Source organism: Carassius auratus, chromosome 29 (assembly GCF_003368295.1).
Source record: "Carassius auratus strain Wakin chromosome 29, ASM336829v1, whole genome shotgun sequence".
In the NCBI taxonomy this organism is placed as follows: domain Eukaryota; kingdom Metazoa; phylum Chordata; class Actinopteri; order Cypriniformes; family Cyprinidae; genus Carassius; species Carassius auratus.
Genome location: NC_039271.1, coordinates 19560052 through 19581066, shown reverse-complemented (window position 1 = coordinate 19581066; position 21015 = coordinate 19560052). Strand labels below are relative to the sequence as shown.

Below are 21015 nucleotides of genomic sequence, written 5' to 3'. Positions count from 1 at the left end.
TCTTCTGGAAGATTATTTTTAACATTAATAATACTATTTATAATATAATACAAAATAAAATAATAATAATACATCATTATTATCATTTCATAATTATTATTATTTTAGTGTAATAACACTTTTAATTTAAATTAATTTTACGTTTCATTTTATTTTATACAACCTAAATGTATCACTCTCAACTGTTCTGCAGCTGGAAATAAATAAATAAATGTAAAAAAAGTCATTAGAATTTTAAAACTCACAAAATCAAGGACCAAAAAAAATAAAAATAAAACACATTTTCAGACACTGGATTTCCCCTAACAACGCATATGTGCAAGTTTGCACGTATAAAAAGTCTGCTTACTATAGACAGTGGAGTGAGTGATGTGGTGCACATGGCTGAGGGGTTAAAATAAATGGAGGTGTGAACGGCCACACCTTCCTCCTTGCATGGGCTCATGAAGAGTGTCATGTTTACTCTGGAGCAATCCAGGTGAGCCATAAATAAATTATGTTTTGTGGGAAATAAAATAAATGTTGGTACGTGCAGCTTGGGTGTCATCAAACAAGTCTGGATTTGGAATAAAACCTCTCCCTAAAAAAACCTACTAGCCACTGAAAGTTAGAAAACAAATATCAACAAAAACTCAAACACTGATGCAGATGACATCACGGGACAAGTGAACAGTAGTAATTTTATTCATATTAATAACATTATTAAAACAAATCCTACACATTCTGACCAATGAATTCCTTGCATTTTTCAATAAATTATAATTTTATTATCATTTTACAGAGAAAAAAAGGCAATTTCCAGCTAAAGAAATACTAAAACAGAATGCTGAAAACAGACCTTTAATTTTAACTTCCATTACTTTGTATTAATTTCAACTAACTTTACATGAAATTATGGGAAAATAATATATAAATATTGATCAAATAATAAAATAAAATAAATCATAGAAAAACATATAAAATAAAATGTAAAAAAAAAAAAAATACCTGATTCAGGTTTTCCAAGAACATTCATTTATTTCCTCACAATCTAGACCAACTGGGTGGTAAAAGCTCTTTTTGGTACAGTTTAAAAAGGAAAGACTCCAGGTGCAATTCCAGGTGCCTGCATTACAGGCAAAATAATACCTGGAGGAAATCTGGAGCCGGTCCAAAACACAGGCACCACAATAGATCTTATTCACAACACTGTACACTGCCAAAATTAGCCTGTTGTGGAAATGATCTTTGGAAGGCACCGGCCAGGAGTTCTTTGTCTCCAGAGAAAAAGATAAAGATTACGATGGCTGGTGCAGAAGAAATGTAACAACTTCAGGTAATATTCATATTCAGTTCAGCTTCCACTCTACACTCAACCCCATTTAGTGAAACTGACACGTTATCACTGCAAAGTAAGAGCGTCAGGATTAGTTTCGTTTTCCCTTGCAAAAAAAAAAAAAAGAAGAAAAAAAATCAAGACAAGCAGCCAACAAATGAATCTGCGCCAGAATCCGCGTGCCAACATTAAACTGATTTCAGAGGCCTCCAACGTGTTGAGAAATCTAAAACTCGCTTTCGTTTCCACCCCTCCTACTTTTTCGCTATCTTAGAATGGGAGTGAAAATGACTAGATGAGTGAAGGAGAAAAAGAGACGTCCAAGCACAAACAGGCACAGTAGGGCTGTGCAAAAAAATCGAATGCGATTTTCATGCACATCTTATCAGTAAAGACGCTCCTGTAATTAGAAGTATATCTCCAGCACGTGCGTTAAGATCAGGGTTGCCAGGTTTTCACAACAAATCCTGCCCAGTTGCTTCTTAAAACTAGTTCAAAACTAGCCCAATCTCGTTTCCGGGAGGTTCCCCAATAAAAATTGCTTCCAGGGGTTAAAATATACATTTTTTGGAAGGGTTGCATTGGTAAAATTCGCATTTTAGGGGCTAAATATCACGGTATTGGTATTGGGGTTGCTTCAAACCGCGGACATGAAAAACAACCGCAGACTTGCAACACTGGTTCAGGTGGAGCAGCAGTTACTACACAGCGCCGTAGTCTACCGACAGTTAACACAAAATCGTTTTCAAAATCGACAAAGAATCGCCTGCGATTTTAACATCAATTTTGTGTAGATTGTCAGTGAATTACGGCTCAGTGTAGTAAATGCCAACCAGTGTTGCCAAGTCTGTGGTTGTTTTTCATGTCCGCGGGTCGAAGCGACAATACCAATAACGTGATATTTAGCCCCTAAAATGCATTCGATTTTTTGCACAGCCCCTAAGGCACAGTGTTCTCCAAACACTAATTCACGAATGTGGATTCCAGCATTCCATGACATTCCGATTTCAGAACTCCAGTGGTCCCAGATAACAGCTAAGTCAGCAAACGAGGCTCTCCCAAGGTGAACACTGTGAAAGTTATCAACAAATACAACTTAAAAGACATTTAAAGCCAAAATGCAAAAATAGGAATGCTGCACGCAAGGCTTTGGACAAACCAGAGGAGAATTCCCACAAAACAAAAAGCTTGGATTCAAAACAAACGAGTTAAGGACAAACCCACAGCCAGTTGGGATTTTAAGAACCTTATAAAATCCAACAAAGAAAAACAGGGTCAGTGGGATTTTGTGGAGGCCACATAAACCGTGAAGGTTTCTCAAACCACCTGGTTTGCTGGACCAGAATACCAAAAACCAAGCACCTGAAATTTTGGCTCTTGAATGGGGTCGTACAGTACATGGACATGGGGAATGCGCTTGGATAATCCCACAAGACGGATCTGGATGAAACCTGGACAAGGCCTGCTTGTTCAGATAGAAGGCAATGCTCAGCTTTTAGTGAATCAAAAGCTAAATCTGCTTTGTCGTCTTTTATTTAATCGCCACAGAAGAGCACCGTGAACTTATTACAAGAACAATCCCCCAAAGCAACCTGGGGTTAAGTGCCACACTCAGGGGCTATCGCTTTCAGGAATCTAACCAGCCCTGACCTTTTACCCCTGCACCACCTAGTTATTTAATGAGGCCTCCAAAGAACTTAAATAATCCACTAAAATCTGTTTATAGGTGAGAGTTCAAAGAAATGAACGGGTCTCTGAACTATGAAAATTGGCTCTTACACACAACTACAAAGCTCTCAAATCATATTTATGCAATTTGAATATGTACACATACACATTTTACAAGTCGACATTGGTTACAAGACATGTTATTCATCAAATGCCATAATTACTACACATGCGCGTGTTGTGTGTGTGTGTGTGTGTGTATAATGACAATAACCCAGAGTTTATCGCAGTGTGAAAAGCCCTATTCTGTGGTCTAGGGAGGAATAAAAATCATATGAGTTTTAATTTTATTTTTGTTTCAACCATTCATTTAACACTGATATTCATAACCCATCAGTTCTGTTAAATGGAGTTAAGGTTTGACAAGGCCTCCCCTAAAACCCGAATGATCACATTTCAGCCACTTCTGCTTTACCTGGCTCTACTATGACTCAGTAGAATGTCTGGTTATTAATAGGAAATTTTTCTCTCTCCTTCATGCAGGATCTGAGAGAGAAACCACGAGACAGTCACAACACCCTGCTAGTCAGTCTGAAGCAGGTGAAGTGAAACCGAAGGTAGGTGACCGACTGCAGCAGTCACTTCGGGACAGAAATCACAAGATCCCATCAAAGCTCAATGAGGAAACTAATGCATGGATGCCAACAACGTGGCATTCATGCATTAATCACAGAGATGACGACTAAACTACGTGGTCAGGCCATGAGTAATACCGACTTCCTTAATATGCAGAAAATGCATTCTTAAGCAACTGCGCCTGTGCACCACAGGAATTCACTATCATGCTTGTGTAAGATACTGACATGCCACGTGGTTGCGACTGTCTGTTAGCGCATGTGGGTGGGGTGGCAAAAAAACAAAACAAGTATGTTGGCTTGCAAAGAGAACAGATTGAATCGTATTATAAATTCTCAGTCGTTCAAGGAATGTGCCGTCGTAACCCGCCAATCTTTCACGAATTAACTACAGTCTAGTCTTAAAATTAGTTTCTTTAGAAGCTCGAAGTAGATTCTAGAGAAAAGCTTGGCAGGGTGTCAAAACCAGAAAACCGCAACCAGCTCCTATGGCCCGCGCCCCACATTGTCAAAACAGCTCGTCTCCATGGCTGCCGGGACCTGAGAGGCCACAGTTAAGCGTGTCAGGCAGTACAACACAAGCTAGGTGGGCAGAAACAGGAAGTTGTCAACCACCATCTATAGCAGTGGTTCTCAACTGTTAGGTCGTAACCCAAAAATAATTGTGTCTCTAATAAAAAAAAAAAGTTTAAATGGAAAGAAGAATGGAAAGAAAGCTACATGTAAATAATAAACAGAGACTTAACATATATGACTAAAAATACTGATTTATAAAAATAAATAATTAAGAGCATGAAGTGTTATATGTCAATACATACCTTTTAAATTATTGTATCAAAATAGCCCTAAAAGCTTAAATGACGGAAATTAGTTTTACGAAGACTAGCCTGTCAAACATGACATTTGAATTGCAATATATTTAATTATATAATTATATGCATCATCCACTTGGTTGTATTTGATAATAATACAGGAAATATTGTGAAATATTACTACAATTTAAAATAACTGTTGTTTTAAGAGATTTTAGAATGGAGTTTACTCCTATGATGCAATGCAAAGCTGAATGTCACATGATCCTTCGTATTACTGTCAATGTAGAAAATAGTTGCAATGTTTAATATTTTTGCAGCATTTTATATTTAGTTTAGGTGAACATCATAAGATTTGAAAGTAGGGATGTAACGATTATCCGCGAGCCGGTTGAAAATCGATTCAAATCGGTTGAGATGCTAACAAATCCCGATACAGTTGGAGTAGGAGTTTATCAATGCATCTCTTACGTAAGGCTGGATGATTAATTTGAAAAGTAATCAAAACCAAAATTCAGAACCTCTAACTGACTTAATTTTCTCATTTCGGTTATTTCGTTTTTTTAATCCTGTGAATATTTCCCCCTAAAAAACATACTACCGCGTGTGTAGCCACATGACTCTGCCCCGTCCAGTCAGTGGCATAAAAGCAAAACACGGAGGTGACACATAGTGATGGAGTGCGAGAGGTGAGCCTTGCGTCTTCACTAAACTTTGTCAGTTGTATTTGTTATATGGTTTGGACATTCAAGTGATTAGACGATCGGATGTATTATTATTTCGAGCTCCCATGTTCGCGCAGCTGCACTGTGGCATGAACACTCATATAAACAGCTGTGAAGATCGCGCACACAGAGCAACGCAAAAACTAGTTGTCAGCGCTGTTCTGTGATTTATTACTGAAGTAGCTTGGAATCTCAAAACTTATTATAGCATATTTTTCTACTTTTGAAGGCTATTTACAACCCACAGCTTCACAATAATATAGAGACGGTATGACTAATTCACACACGCAATCACTCGTACTGGTACTGTGCTAATTTATCTTTATCTGATCTTTATTTAACTCTTACACCGAGCAATAATCTATAAGAAATGTTACGAACATAGATAAAATAACTGCTGATAGTGAGCTATGATGTCAGATCGCGCTTTCAATAGGAAAAAATATCCCACCTATACTAGTCGATCTCAACCGTCTGGCTGAGGCCAGTCTAAAAAGACGCTCATGACAGTTGACAGAATGCTGCTGCGTGTCGTCATGAAAGCGTATCATTTTCACGTGTTATTAAGCCTTGCCACTTGCCAATTTAACCATTCAAAAGACTTTAAAAGCATTCAAACACAAGACGCGGAAAAGCTGAACTGAGCAGCTGGTTACTCGCAATGTGCTCGGTGCACTTACAAACTTGAAAAAACGTAAACACTGTGTAAATAGCACAAACAAATAAACAGAACGAACATTCAAATTAAACACTTTCAAACAGGGCCCACTGGTACAACCTGTACTGGGGCCCTGCTAACCCCAGCTATGGCCCTGCTTACAGTACAAACCTTGTCAGTGAACTATGAGGGCAAAAAAACAAAACAGAAACAAAATAATCGTTCGTTAATCGTAATCGAGGTAAAATGTTCAATTAATCGAGAATCAGTGTTTCTGCTGTTTCGTTCTGATATGTTTTATGTAGTATAGTGTCACAAAACCAATGTCAGACCATCCTTACTTTGCTTCAAATTTGAAAAAAAAAAAAATGGCTCAATTCACCTTATACTACTTCAGACCCAAATTCTTGGCGATGGTCATTCAGGGCGGACTTGCACTTAGAGCATTGCATCTGCCAAAATTTTGCTCTGGGATACCGTGAGTGCAGTTTTCTTTTCTTTCATTGCAGAAAAGCTCTTCAATAAACTCACATCCTTCCTGCATGCCAGCAACCACCCGTCCCACAACCGCATTCAGCCCTGGCTGCTTTTTCAATAGAGGAAATACTCGAGGGCTCAAGACAATTTACACACTTTATTTTAGAGAGAGCACTAGTTTTTTACAAAAAACAACACCTCATTACTTCTAGAAATACAAAGTGGCTTTCTGGTGTTGTTCAAAATGGGGGAGGAAGCATTGTTTTATGAACCACAACATTTTAGATTTGCTTTCTTAGCGACAATGTCAGAGACGCGTGAAACCATGGTGCACCTCGTGTCTGAGTTCTATGCAAAGATCTGCGGTTTCGATATTTTAAGTCAGGCACTTTGGTTTTCAATGGACAAGTACTGGTCTTTCCAAAAACTCTTTTAAAGAGCTTATGGGCTTCAAATTAATGTCACAGCATGAGACATAAATCGAGTTTTATTTAGATTACAGATTAACACTCTCACACACACTGACACAGAGGCATCAACCGCTGTGTTAACAACGATTAAGGCTGGGAGAGAAACATCGCAATGATTTTAAAGAGCTTTTATTTGGCCATTTCCTAAATGCGACATCAGTAGACTAGCTTCCACCTTGCCACCCTCACTCTCATGTGACAGACAACTATGAGAGTGTTAAGCCTGAATCAGTTCAGAGTTCCTTGTCCACATAAGTTTGGCAGTTTTTATGTATTAAGCTCTTTTAGTAAATGTAGGTAAACACTCTGATTTGCTGTTATTTATAAATGTAATCTAAATGAAATTTATTATTATTAATACACACTATTCTTATGTTTATTACTGAGAAGTAGTTTAGAAACACAAACGTTTAATTATTTTAAATATATTTTTATTTTTATATTTATATATATATATATATATATATATATATATACACACACACACACATACATACATACATATATATATATATATATATATATATATATATATATATATATGGTATTATTATATTATTATCATCTTATCATTACTATTACATGTTCATTATTGTTTTATTGTAGAAACATTTATATCAAACACATCAAACATTTAGGGTTTATTTTTTACATTTAATTAATTTTATTATTTAATTATTTTTAAGGTTTTTACTGTATTTTACCTTATTAAACGGCACTGAATTTGAATTTCCTAAATTTACTTAATAAAAAAATAATGGATAAAAAAATTCAATAAGAAAATACTTATAATATTTGTTTTAAAACTTGTATATATCCTTGTTTTGGCTTGTCTAAAAAAATGCAATATTTGTTAACGTTTTGTCAATATTTAATGTTAAATATCATTGTTGTGTTTTTTTAAAAGTGTGGAAAACAAACCTTCAATTATTTCTAAAAAATGTGTTACTGTAGTTTGTCTTATTTTATTGCATTAAATATTCTAAATGTAGTATGCAACAAAGGCTGATTGGTCAAAATAATGGATAAATAATTAAAATTTGAATTAAATATTTTAAACAGTCCAAATGACAACATGGGTAGGCACACGTTTTCTCTAGTTATTTTACAGACACCGCTTCTCTCTCACACACTTTAATGTATTTAACTAACCTCCACCGAACATCTACTAAGAGATAAGCAGGTATGCTTTAGGTACCCTGTACACCTAGTTGTATCAATAATTAAACATTGCAAAAGACTAAAGCTCAGCCTGTGACAGATATCCTGCACAAAATGCGAAAAGCAAACTAAAAGAGCACACTTGGACTCTTTTGCTTACATAACACTGGCGTCATTAGTTAGGCATTCCACCTCAGTAAATTCCAAGCCTTCCCACACGGTTTGGAAATCATATAGGAAGTAGTAGTGAAATTAGCATCAGGGTTCGTCAGTTCCCCTCTGCCATGGCTAGAAGAGAGTTAGCCATTAGACCAGAGGCTGGGACCGTGTTAGAATCGAGTAAACCGATTATTAGATAGTTAAATACAAAAATATAGTTACCCTGAAATTAAATCAATCATATCGTAAAACAGAATTTTGGTCACACTGTCCACCCTGATGTTGCATAATACACAGAGTTTCAAAAGTACAGCCACAAAACGGTATACATGCTAACTTGAGACTAGTGACAACACTAGTTATGCAAAGTTTTCCACAATTTTGACCGCGTAGCTTGAAATGTGTTGCCCCATAGACTTCCACTGCAAGCGCCTAACATGTTTTCAACTTAACTGAAATTAGTGTGTGTGTGTGTGTGTGTGTGTTTGGGTGAACTATCCCTCTTATGAAATAAACTACAATTAATAATTTTGCATTTATTCTTATTGTTATTAAAAACTAAATTATAACACTGACATAAATAATATTGTCGTTGTTATTGTTAATGATAATATACTAAAAAATTTAATTATAATAAAATTACTATCATCATAGTTATTACTATTATTTTGTGTTTAAATAACCAAACAAACAAATAACGAAACAAATACAGTTGTATAGAGTACTGTGCAAAAGTCTTAGGCCACTAGTATTTACTACACTACAGCAAAACATAGAAATATCTGAATTTTTTGTTGGTGAAAATATATATATATGTGTGTGTGTGTGTGGACCAAAATAACCTATGATGAGGGGAAACCCCCTAAAAGAGACCCTGAAAATCCTACTAGCCACATGAAAGCAATAATCCTCACTTACACCAAGCCATACAACTAGCTCAGGTTTTCTTCAAATGTTTTTTTTTTTTACTTTCACCTACGGACCAATCAGCTTCACCCAACTCTCTATCAATCAGGTCATGGTGGGTTGCAGCTGAAACCAAGATTAAGACAGAAAGAGTGAGACACCAGACTATAATTCACTCCTCCATGTCTGATTCCAAACTGACACAATGCCAAAGACCACTGAATATAATCTGGGGAGTCACCAATGAAAAAAAATAGAGGATATAGAAGAATTACTTCCTGCAAGCCCCATAGGCATGTGGAGAACAAGATCTTCCGTCTCCACCCGAGGGGTTTGGGAGGGGAGAGGGCTGCATTCCCAAAATACCAGGGAAGACCATGAAAGGTTTTCAGCCACAGAGAGATGGCTCCCCCTTCCCGCCCTGACCCCTATGTCCCTCCAGAAGAGACTGTGCATTGACCCACAAGACCTCTGGATATGAAGCATATAACAGCTATAATACAGCTATTAACCAGATCTAAGTATCTTGTGTGCGTGCATGTGTGAGAAGTAAAAGCCAGGACTGAACAGTAAGGATTTGTCTGATGTCGGGTCCATAGGTCAGATTTTCACATGCCATGCTACAATTTTTTATTTTTTTTGCAATGTATTGTCACATGATCTAGAAATAACATGTGCATTTTTATTATACATATTAATTATAGCCTACTATTCAAATGTTTGGGGTCTATAAAAGTTTTTAATGTTTTTAAGGATGCCTTTTTAAAATAAAATGTAGTAAAAATGTTAATATTTAGAGATGCATCAATTGATCGGCATCGGACGAATTTCCTCATGATTGGCCCGGATCAATGACCAGCCAATCAGTTTAACTTCTTTCCGATTTCAAGCAGATCCGTTGTGTTGCCAGCGGCATAGGCAACACGTCAGGCATGCAATGCGTTCTCACTTTCTTCTATCTGATGACCCCTTCTCTCTATCACATACATACGTCTCATTTGCTCTGGTTTGTAGTCATTCCCACAGGTTTTGTGCTTACACCAAATGCACGCGCACCACCACTGATCTATATTAGTGAAGCGTCACAAGTCAGCCCACGCTCAGTCTCAAAAAGCTTGTGAGCCACAAATACCAAAATGAGTGCGCCAAAGCGTTCAAATACATAGAAAATTATGTCAAAATGCTCATCTTGGCGAGTATCCAGTTAAATACAGTCAGTTTTGGAACGTTAAAAAGTTGAGAAAGAGAACATGTGTTGTATAACAGTATACTGGGTCCATTGATAAACTCTTAAAGGGAGCGCAGTCCAATATACCTGCTGCTGTCTGTCACGTTAATCAAAGAACAAAAGACAAAGAAAACCGCTGTCTGTTCTTGACCAAATATACTTTATAACTTTAAGGGTAAACATTAATTTGTATTAAATTTTTACAATGAAGACTACAGAAATTAAATTAGATTTTTTTTTATTACATTAATTTCTGTAGTATTTCTTACCTGAATAAAAACGTACTTAATCTGAAAAACTTAGTTTCATAGCTCTCTCTTTTCAATTGCATTTGTTTGTGCTGTTGTTTGCAAAAAAATAATTATTTTATTTTATGAATGACTTTTACTTGTGTTTTTTATGAAAATAAACTTTGCATTGAAGAAAAGTAGATTTTTGTATATGCTGTCAAAATCGGAATCTGTAAAAATCGGTATCGGCATATCACACTAACAAAAAAAATCATAATCGGCAAAGAAAATTGCAATCGGTGCATGATGTTGTGAACTATTTTTATAATTTAAAATAACTGTTCTTTTTTCATTTAAATTGCAATTCATTCCTGCGATGGCAAAGCTGAATTTTCAGCATCATTCCTCCAGTCTTCAGTGTTGCATGATTTTTCAGAAATCCTTGTAATATGCTGATTTGGTGCTCAAGAAACATTTCTTATTATTATTATTATGAATGTTTAAAACCGTTCTGTATATTTTTTTAGAAATCAGAAACATTTTTCAGGCACATTTTCTATGATATATACAAAGCTCAAAAGAACAGCACTTAGGCTTTTTGAAAAAAAATATTAAAGATGCATTAAATTGACCTAATTTGGTCAATTTAATGCATTTTACTTAATTCTTTAAATATATATATTATTAGGAAGATAGGAACATATTTAACATACAAAATTACATATTGAAATATATATGTAAACTTTTGAAGTTTATATTTTTAAACTGAAATACAATTCTTTATTTAATCAAAAATCAAGTATTTAAATTTGCAATAAAAAAATTATTTACTGGTCTACAATTTTTTTTCATCTTGCATATTCAGTGTTCCTAAATACATAGTATAAAACGTCACTAAAAGTACCAAAATAATAATAATTTAAATTATAGACATATAAATGTAACTATGAATAAAATAAAACACATTCTTCTAGGAAAACAATGGTATGAAATGCTGTACATTAATTAAATACACAGGTTCATACTATTGGTAATCATACTTCAAAGACAATCACTCTCACAAAATTCTTCAACTCAATAAGCCATATAACATATATAACTTTGGTGACAGATTTAAACTGCAACTAAAGTTAAAAAAATATTCAATATAGGCCTAATCACACCAAACTAAATATTTGGGTTTGCAAGTACATAGGCCTGTCGAGATAGTCGATAAATCAATTAATCACACAATAAAAAAATTAGCTTGATAATTTTTTCGGCCGCGATTATTTTTTTCTCAATTTTTATTTACAATTTTTAACTTGTCATGATGTGGGGTTAGTCTGGAGCGCAGCCTGTAGACAGCCAACGGTAGAAAACACTCTCTCCGATGCCACAGATGTCCCGGGAATAAAGAGATAACGTCTCGCTTGAGTGACCAGCTTTGGGAAACGCCTTTCATTTACTTGATGTTTGCGACTCAAGTGATACAGCATTGTACTTGCACTACTGCTTTATTTTAATACCGCATAGCATATTTTGCAAGTAACTTCGTTGCCCTTTCTCTCGAAATGGGCCTACATTTCGCTCGCTTCCTTTGGCTTGCTCAGCTAAATATGTCTGTAGGCGTGTAGTTGCGTGTGTCAACACGCCCAGTGAGTTCACACACACACAGGCGCACCCTTCTTTCCAAAGCGCTCGGGCAGTTGCGCTCCTGGCGTCTGTCGTTGCTAAGCATCCATCAGCTGCGATCTCTGTTACAACAAGGACATTTCAGTAATGGATTTCCACCATCGAAAAGCTACAAGATTTATTTACGAAGAAAAGTAAAAAACTCTGCATTGTTTGGGTGCACCTAATTTAAAAAGGAAGCTGATTGAGTTGGATCTTTTTTCACATGAGCTGGTGCGCTTGCATCATTCTGAACAGCTGAGATGTTTTTAACTAAATTTGGTGCGGACGCGCCTGGAAAAAATGAGCACGTTGCGAGCGCGACGCTTCCATTATGAGCGCGCATACCACATTTGAAATAACGAACTTGATCACAAAAAAAGCCGTGATATCTGAACGGCCCCTTCATTGTTCAAAACGTTTACTTTCGATTAACAGTTAAACAGTCAATATGAGCATCCCGAACTGGCATATAAACATGATATAACATACAAAATGAATCAATTTTGAGCCACATAAAGTCAACATGTTGTGGTATTTCTTGCTCTGAATCTGCCATAAAATAAAATAAAAGTTTATTGATCTTTGAAAAGGTGTACCTGTGTTATTATGCCATTATCATTATATTAGTTGAAACTGTCCTTAGAACGACAATATTATCGTTTATCGCGATAATTTCTTGGACAATTTATCGTCCAGCAAGATTTGTAATCGTGACATTCCTACAAGCACATATAGAAGATTAACAAATAAAAGATGACAATACAGCACTGGCCCAAAGAGGTACGTGACAGTTCCATCAACGGACCCGAAACTCTCTCACACTGACATTGGGACATCAGCCCAACAGTTTCATGTGAGTTCACCACAATCATACTGAAACTTAACGACAAGGAGTTTCAAATGTATACTTGATTTTGTCTATACAGTGTGTGACTGTGCATATGCATACACTCAAATGCATGGAAACTCTTTTGTCAAAGACAAAAAGAGATGGAAAGTGTGTGTGTCTCCCAGAATGAGGGCAATCTCCATTGGCCTCTAGCCCCTCAACTCCCACATGAATGAGAAGTATTCATCCACCAGCTGGCCGTCAGAGCTTTGCGGCCATACGCTGCAGGCATGGGGACCAGGCTTCTGTATCCACGGCCCCAGCCACCCTTTCCTTGGCACAGAGCTGTTTATAGTCCAGCCAGATGACCAGAAATGGGGAGTCATGGTAACATAGAACGGCCAGAGCATCACACCATGGCCCCCTTCAGCTTTATTCTTCCTCATGAATAAGAATCTGTATTCGACTGTTGAATATTTCTAGACGTCCGGCTGAGTCTGTGCGTTTATCTAAGGCAGACAGAGAGCTGATCAGTTAAAGGCGGGGCGCTGTGGGTAAGCCACCCCTTTATAAAATTTTTTTTTTTTTTTTTTAAAGCATCAAACTTTGCCATGATTTGCCTCATCCTGTACTATAAGTGGCCATTGATTTGGGATGGGAATCAAAGAATTTAACGATTCCAGGAATTACAACAGTTCATGGTTCCATTAATGATTCTTTTGGTAGAATCCTGGAAAAAGTATTATAGAACAAATATTAACCAGCACAATTGTTTTCAACATTGATAATAAAACAGCATATTAAAATGATCCCTGAAGGATCAAGTGACACTGGAGTAATGGCTGTTGAAAATTCACATTTTAATCCCAGGAACACATTATATTTTACAAGTAAATTTAAATAGAAAACCGTTATTTTAAATTGCAGTAATATTTCACAATATTACATTTTTTTTCTATATTTTTGATCAAATAAATGCAGTGTTGATGAGCATAAGAGACTTTTTCTTAAAAAATGTTCCCCAACTTTTGATTCAAAGTGTATGTATAGTATATACATATATGTGACCCTAAGTGGCAATTTTTCGAAATTTAGATTTTATTCATTATCCGAAAGCTGAATAAATAACATTTTCATCCATGTATGGTTTATTAGGAATGGACAATATTTGGGCGAGATACAACTATTGAAATGAATATCTGGAATCTGAGGGTGCAAAAATATCTAAATACTGAGAGAATCACCTTTAAAGTTGTCCAAATTAATTCTTAATGCATAAAACGTTTTGATATATTTACAGTAGGGCATTTACAAAATATCTTAATGGAACATGATCTTTACTTAATATCTTAATGATTTTTGGCATAAAAACTAAATAAATCGATAATCTTGACCCATACAATGTTTTTTTTGGCTATTGCTAAAAATATACCCCAGCAACTTAAGACTGGTTTTGTGCTCCAGGGTCACATATATAAGATACATGTATATAAACCATGTGTGTAGTTTTTCCAAAAATAATCAACACCAGTTGCATTATATACTTTAGATTCACACAGACAAAAAATAGATTACTACACATCATTTAGTTCCCGTGCAAACAAACATTTTTAACAAACTCCCAGCAGCACGCAAGGGTTAACCAAGAAAACAGACTGGGAGAGACAACGCTCACGATGAGTGTGCAACAGAACAAACGCTCTCCTCTTTTGTTTAGGGCCTCTCTGTTTTCAACCGGGCTCCTCCCAAGAAAAAGCATCAAGAGAGAGTGAGAGAAAGAGGCGTGAGAGGGAGAGAAGCCGGGGGTGCGAGCTGTATGGCGAACCCCAAAAGACATTTCTATGGATGTCCACTTCTAGCGGGACCCACCCAAAACTCTGGAGCTCCATTTTCTCACTGCAATGCTGAGGACAATCTGGATTCTAACTCAATCGTGTCTTCTCCCTAGAGCCTCAACTCCCATTTCCTGTTTTTAAACCGAAAGCTCTTTGGCCAGAGAATCCTATTCAACCCCGTCCTCCTCGCAGAATCTGGAAATCGAGTGGACAAGTGGTATAGCACAGTTTTACAACAGACGCTGAGCGACTCCACCCTGACAGCTCACTGCCCTCCAGTGATGTAGCCATTCTGGCTCAAGAATGGTGATTTAGGGATGGAAGAATATCTGGCACTGTGGGCTATACGAATGCTGGAGACTTAGACAAAGGGCCTGAGATGGGGACATGGCCCATGGGTCAGCTGGACATGTTCTACACTGGTAAACAAAACTGAGTGAGGTTATCTCATTTAAGAGCTCCAGCCCTCTGGGTGTTAAGTAGGTACTACTTCAAGAGCACTTCATAAAAATCCTTTGGAACACGTTCAAGTTTACATTCACGACATGGTTTCAGAGATATGTCACCACTGAGATACATGCGTCAGATAGAGCTAAATATAACAGGACTTAAAGGGACAGTTCACCCAAAATTTTTTGAAAGGGGTCTACTTTTTGTCCATACAATTAAAGTCAACAGGGTTATTCCAACCCCCAAAAAAGTGTTTTTATCAATAATACAGGTTCTGTCATCATTTACAACCTCATGTTGTTTCAAAATAATCTGAACACTATGAAAGTCAATGGGTTCCAAAGGGGTTGTGTTGGACCCCGTTGACTTTAACAGATTTTAGTCAAGATAGATGCCATATAAAATTTTATCTTGGATGAATATGAGCCTGTGAGGGACAGACTTACAGTCTTAACACACTGTATAGCGGTCCTAGATTGTGTAATTTTCATGAGGTTTTTGTCTACTAAAAGTTTTTTCATAAAGACGTGTCATCAGTTGAACAATCGTAATGTGGTTATAATGTATGCTGTAAAAGACCCTAACTTACTTTTTTTTTATATCTTATTTGGGTTCCACAGAACAAGGTCATAGATGTTTGAATGAACCATCAATTTAAACTTACTTTTTGCCACTTTTTATGTGAGTAAAACAAATTTCAGACAGCAAATTGTGAGAAAAAGAAGAAACACAATCATGTCGCAAACCAAACTCAAACTCAAATTTCCCTTATAAGCACCAAGGCTTAGCATATCAGAGCATGTTTCCTAACTGCTAGACATTGTTTAACATGAAAAATCTCAACTTGTGAGATGTACAGATGTCAAGTGTCGAGAGAGCAACGTGTAGCAGCACTTTAACTTGCCAAGTCTTCAGAGATACAGTATGACTTATCATGAACGTGATGTCAACCGCTTCCACAACATCACATGACTGTGATGTCACAGGTCTGCCTATGAAACAGCTCAAAGAAGTCTTTTCAGATTGATTTAGGTTGCTATTTTGCATTGCATGCCACAACATGAGCAGTTGCTGTATCTGAATGCTATTTTTGAGTTCAATAGCCTTTAGGAGAGCTCTTTTTTCCCCAACACACCTTTACTGTACTTGACAGTCTGCTTACCATATGCTGAAATGCAGCAGCAGGCTAGAAACAGGAAAAGAAGACATTCTGCAGAGCATGCAGCCTTTCAACATCCTGCCAGACTACACGTATGGCCACATAAGAATAGCTACGTCTCACGGGTAGCAGAAGCAAAGAACTTTCCGCACAACAAACAACTCTGAAGTGGACCACTGCACAAAACATTCAATTTAAAATGCATAACCATCTCATGAGTCCCTGATAGTGTAAAAAAATGGACTCGCCATGTTTTTTGTGTGCCTCATAAATAAAGAATAAGACATGCATGGAGGCAGCTCTCTAAATAAAGGTTTCAAAGGTTTAACGCAAGTTTCCAGCATCTTGCTTTCTTTCAGATGAGAGTTGGTAAATTATGCATGCTCACTGGGACCATTATATGGGAAGAATCTAGGCCACTCACCAAAACACTCAACCTCCTGATAACAAAACTAAGAACAGGATTTTACCGATACTAAAACCTCACTAAATACATTGAAATATAAAAATACTAATAAAGGGAAAATAGGTTGCACTTACATAAAAAGTGGAAAAAAATTTTTTTGTTCTAAATATTTTTTTTTAAGCACTGATGATTGATTGTGACTCATGATGTCACTTCAAATGATGCAAAATAAATTCTATTTGGGTCTATTTTTTATACACAAAAACTTATCAAAATAGGTCTAACTTCAGATGACTTACGATGTGAACCACAAACCACATGGACCATTTCATGATGCTTTTATTGTGAGTTCAGCTTGACATTTTCAGTCACTATTCACTGCCATTGCACAGTTCAACCATGGCATTGTCTGAAACGTCTCTTTGTGTGTTTTGCAAAACAATTTAAGTCATACAAGTTCAGAGGACAAAGTCCTGACCAAATTTCAACTTTACACGAAAATGTGTCCCTGCATGCTGCAGGTTGAAGCACCGTTACACTTAAAAAACAAAAATAAAAAGCTAACCAAGACAGCATTTTGTGTATCACGGGTGGTCGAATTTGCTGTCTAGGTGGGGTTTAGACACAACCAAAAGTGTCTGTGCCATTGTGCATGCTATTGAGGTATGTTGACATGTCATAGGGATGAGCTTTTGCGTTCCATTCAACTCTACAGACTTATATTGGACAATATTAAAGGCTGTGACGTGACAACCACTGGTGGCAAAGGTTATACTGATAAATCCCTATTAGAGCAGTCACACCCTGGCAAAACAACAAAACAGTACCCGCTGGCAAACCTCTTATCAGCCTTAACGCAATCATTTAAAGACGGGTCCAAGTCGAACGCACACGCTTCGTGCAATTTCTTTAGCTTCGGCTTCCGAGTACGGGACTAGAGATCGATAGGCCTGGGACATCCGCGGCTGATAGTAGCTCGCCAATCCCGGGCCGGAATCAGCTGTGTCGGGGCTGCGTCTTTCTTCCTCCGCGTTCTGGTGTGTTTACCGTGAATAAACCGCGACTAATACACTCCAATCTAACAGATCAGGAGGAGGAGGGGAAGAGGAGGAGGAGGAAGAAACGCTTGCTGTGTCTCTCTCTCTCTCTTACCTCTCTTGTCGAGATCGTATCCGACTACCACGAAGTAATCGGCGAGCCTGGTCATCTTATCGAGATCACGGGGACAGGCCTCGGGGCTGACTGTAATCTTTCCGCTGAACAAACTATATTCCGATCACATTGTGAAGGCAGCGGCGACAGCAGCATCCCTCCAGCAGCAGCCCGCCGCCATACTGTCGCTGTGAGTGTGCCGTGCCCTGGCCCCTGACAGCGCTCTGCGCATGCGCACTGAACTCAGCGGCGAGTAGGGAGGGGCGCGCAGTCAGGGAATGTTGCGTAGTCATTCATTACAGCTCGAGTACTAGATAACACTAGTGCTAGGCCTATAAATAAAGAAACCTATTAAAAAATGCTACATTCAGATTTTATTAATTTGTAAACGTACCACATACTGTACAATAATATTTTAAAGGATTTTACATTCAAATTCGCATTCCAGTGGCTATTTAACAAGGAAATATAGAGGCCACTTATACAGAAATTTTTTTTAATTATTTTTTATTTATTTTTTATATATAAGTTGTAAGTATGAAATGCCTTTATAATAATGAAAGGGACATTAATTTAACTATTAAAAAATTTAATAGTGCGAACAAAACATTATCTTGATGCATTAATGTAACATTAACAATGACACCTGTTTTTTATGGACAGCTGTAATAAAAAGAGAGATTAATAAGTAAGATGGTGTTTGAGTTTAAATGCATGCAGATGCAAATGGACATGCAAAAATACACAACTCTAATGCACTTTTTCTTGTCAAAAACACCCACAGTTTTTCCCTAAGACTAAGCTGAAAAAAATAAATGTATAATTATTATAGATTTTTTTTTCAGACTATAGATGCTCTGTATTTATAAATTCAACTTTTTTAATAAAACATTAAACATGTTTGGAACATTGTTGGAAGTCTATATTTCATCCCAAACAGATGAAATACAAATTTGCATATATAAAGAGGCAATGCATAAATAATTTGCATATAAAAGCTTTTGTTATTGTTATTTGTCTTGTTCTGTTGCATGCAATGACTGGAAGACATGCAGAAAATACACAGATGCTTTCCAGATGTATTTGAATTGATCTAATGCACTTTTTTTTTTATTTGACAAAACAATAATCATAAAATCATGTGTAATGATTTATGGACTTCACTCAAGTGCTTTGTGAACTGTTTACAGAAATGTTTATCTGAAGCAAAAGGTCGACTGAACCCTCATCACTGCCAAAAATATCCTGCACAATTTTCTTCTTAGGTAGCCGTACAGACGATAGAGACCCTTCAGTCTCCTACCTTTCATCTCAAGCCCCCTAAACATGTGTGATTATCTTAGCTGTCATTGCTTAGGTAACAAAATTGCACTGATTCAATGAGCACGTGGATTTTGCTATAAAGAGTCAGTGTTTGAAGGGTTGCTGCATAAATGTCAGTTACGAGTCTCATCAAAGAGGAAAAAGCTGAAAAGGCCTACCGGATAACATACCCCTCTGAGGCCTGTGTCCTTGTCTGTCAGCATCGACACGCCTCCAAAAGAATTCCAACACTTCCTGTGTAAAGTCCTTTGACCCAAAGTACTTATCTCACCAGAATTAAAAACAATCACAGCCATTTTATAGGCCTACTGTCAGCCTGTCATCGACTCTCAATTTAGCTGAACGTTCAAGGGAAATACAAACGCTGTCCAATCGACTGTGTAAATGAAAATCTATGGCAAGCATCCCAGATAGTTGCATTGTGGGAAATTTGAGGTTGTTATTTATCCAACCTGAATGCCTTGAAAACATATGTAACTCAATATTGCAAAAGATTTCTATATGAATTCAAAAAAAGGTGTATTTTCTCATTACAGAAGCTGAGTAATTATATTCTTCTGAAACTGAAAAGTGACAAGTGAGAAGATGACAGGAAGTGTCGTGGGCTGTGCTTTGGTCGCAGCCATGTGACAGGAAGGGCAAATATGTAGACAAGGTAGTGCTCTGTCTGTGTGTGTAGAAGTGCCTGGGCCAGGGTTGCCAGATTTTCACAACTAAACTGGCAGGGTTCTCCTGGTTAAATTCACATCGCAGGGGCTAAAAATCCTGTTACTGGAGTTTTTTCAGCCTGGGGACATGACAAACAACATGCAGCAAAAGTGTTAAAGTAGCCCAGTTCAGACCTGGTAACACTGGTCTGGGCCTCCATTGCATGACATGTAGCCTATTGGGAGAAGTAGAGCTGTTCGGCCGGATTTGTATGTCATGTGACATCCTGTCAACAAACCAATAGACAGGAAGAGGTCTCTTAGCTCACTGAAAATCATAGGTCATCTCATTACATCCTAATTCCTTATACCACAGTATCTGAACTGTGAGAAATCCCTAATAAAAAGTAGTGCTGTAAAATGATTAATTGTGATTAATCGCATCCAAAATAAAAATTTGTGTTTATATAATATGTGTGTGTGTACGTGTATATTAATTATCTATAAATAAATACACACATATTCAGCATATTTGTAAATATATATATATATATATATATATATATATATATATATATATATATATATATATATATATATATATATATATATATATATAAATGTAACATATTTTTCTTAAAAATATACTTGCATGTGTGTGTATTTATATATACATAATAAATATACACAGTCCACACATATATTATATAAAGAAAAACTTTTATTTTGGATGTGATTGATCGTGATTAATCGTTTGACAGCACGATTTTTAAAATTAGTGTTTAAAAGCATATCATTACAATGATGTTTTAAAAAAAAAATACACACACACATACACATTATCACACGGATTTTAAATGTTGTGTGTATAGTAAATTCAACTCTTTGAGTTTCTTACAATTGTGTTTTGACACCAAACATAAAACTTGAAACATGTTGTTTACAGGAAACATCCTGAATCCACCTGAGACTGAAAGGAAGTGACATTTGACCAAATTTGCATCAAGAAATAGGTAATAACTAAATAGATTTCACATTATTATGTGTCTTATTCAGTTGTTTTTTCTTTTATATCCATTTTAATTAAAAAAAAAGTTAAAATTAATGTTAAATT

General features: G+C 36.6%; 1 protein-coding gene across 1 annotated transcript in view; it reads right to left on the bottom strand.

Moving 5' to 3' along the window:
• The window catches only part of LOC113048319 (myotubularin-related protein 5-like), a 49933-nt gene extending 31778 nt beyond the window's left edge, over positions 1 to 18155 (bottom strand). Inside the window, 1 exon segment of the mRNA XM_026210067.1 lies at positions 17932 to 18155. Coding sequence (XP_026065852.1) covers positions 17932 to 17986 — 55 coding nt within the window. The 5' untranslated portion in view covers positions 17987 to 18155.
• Between the last annotated feature and the right edge of the window lie 2860 nt (positions 18156 to 21015).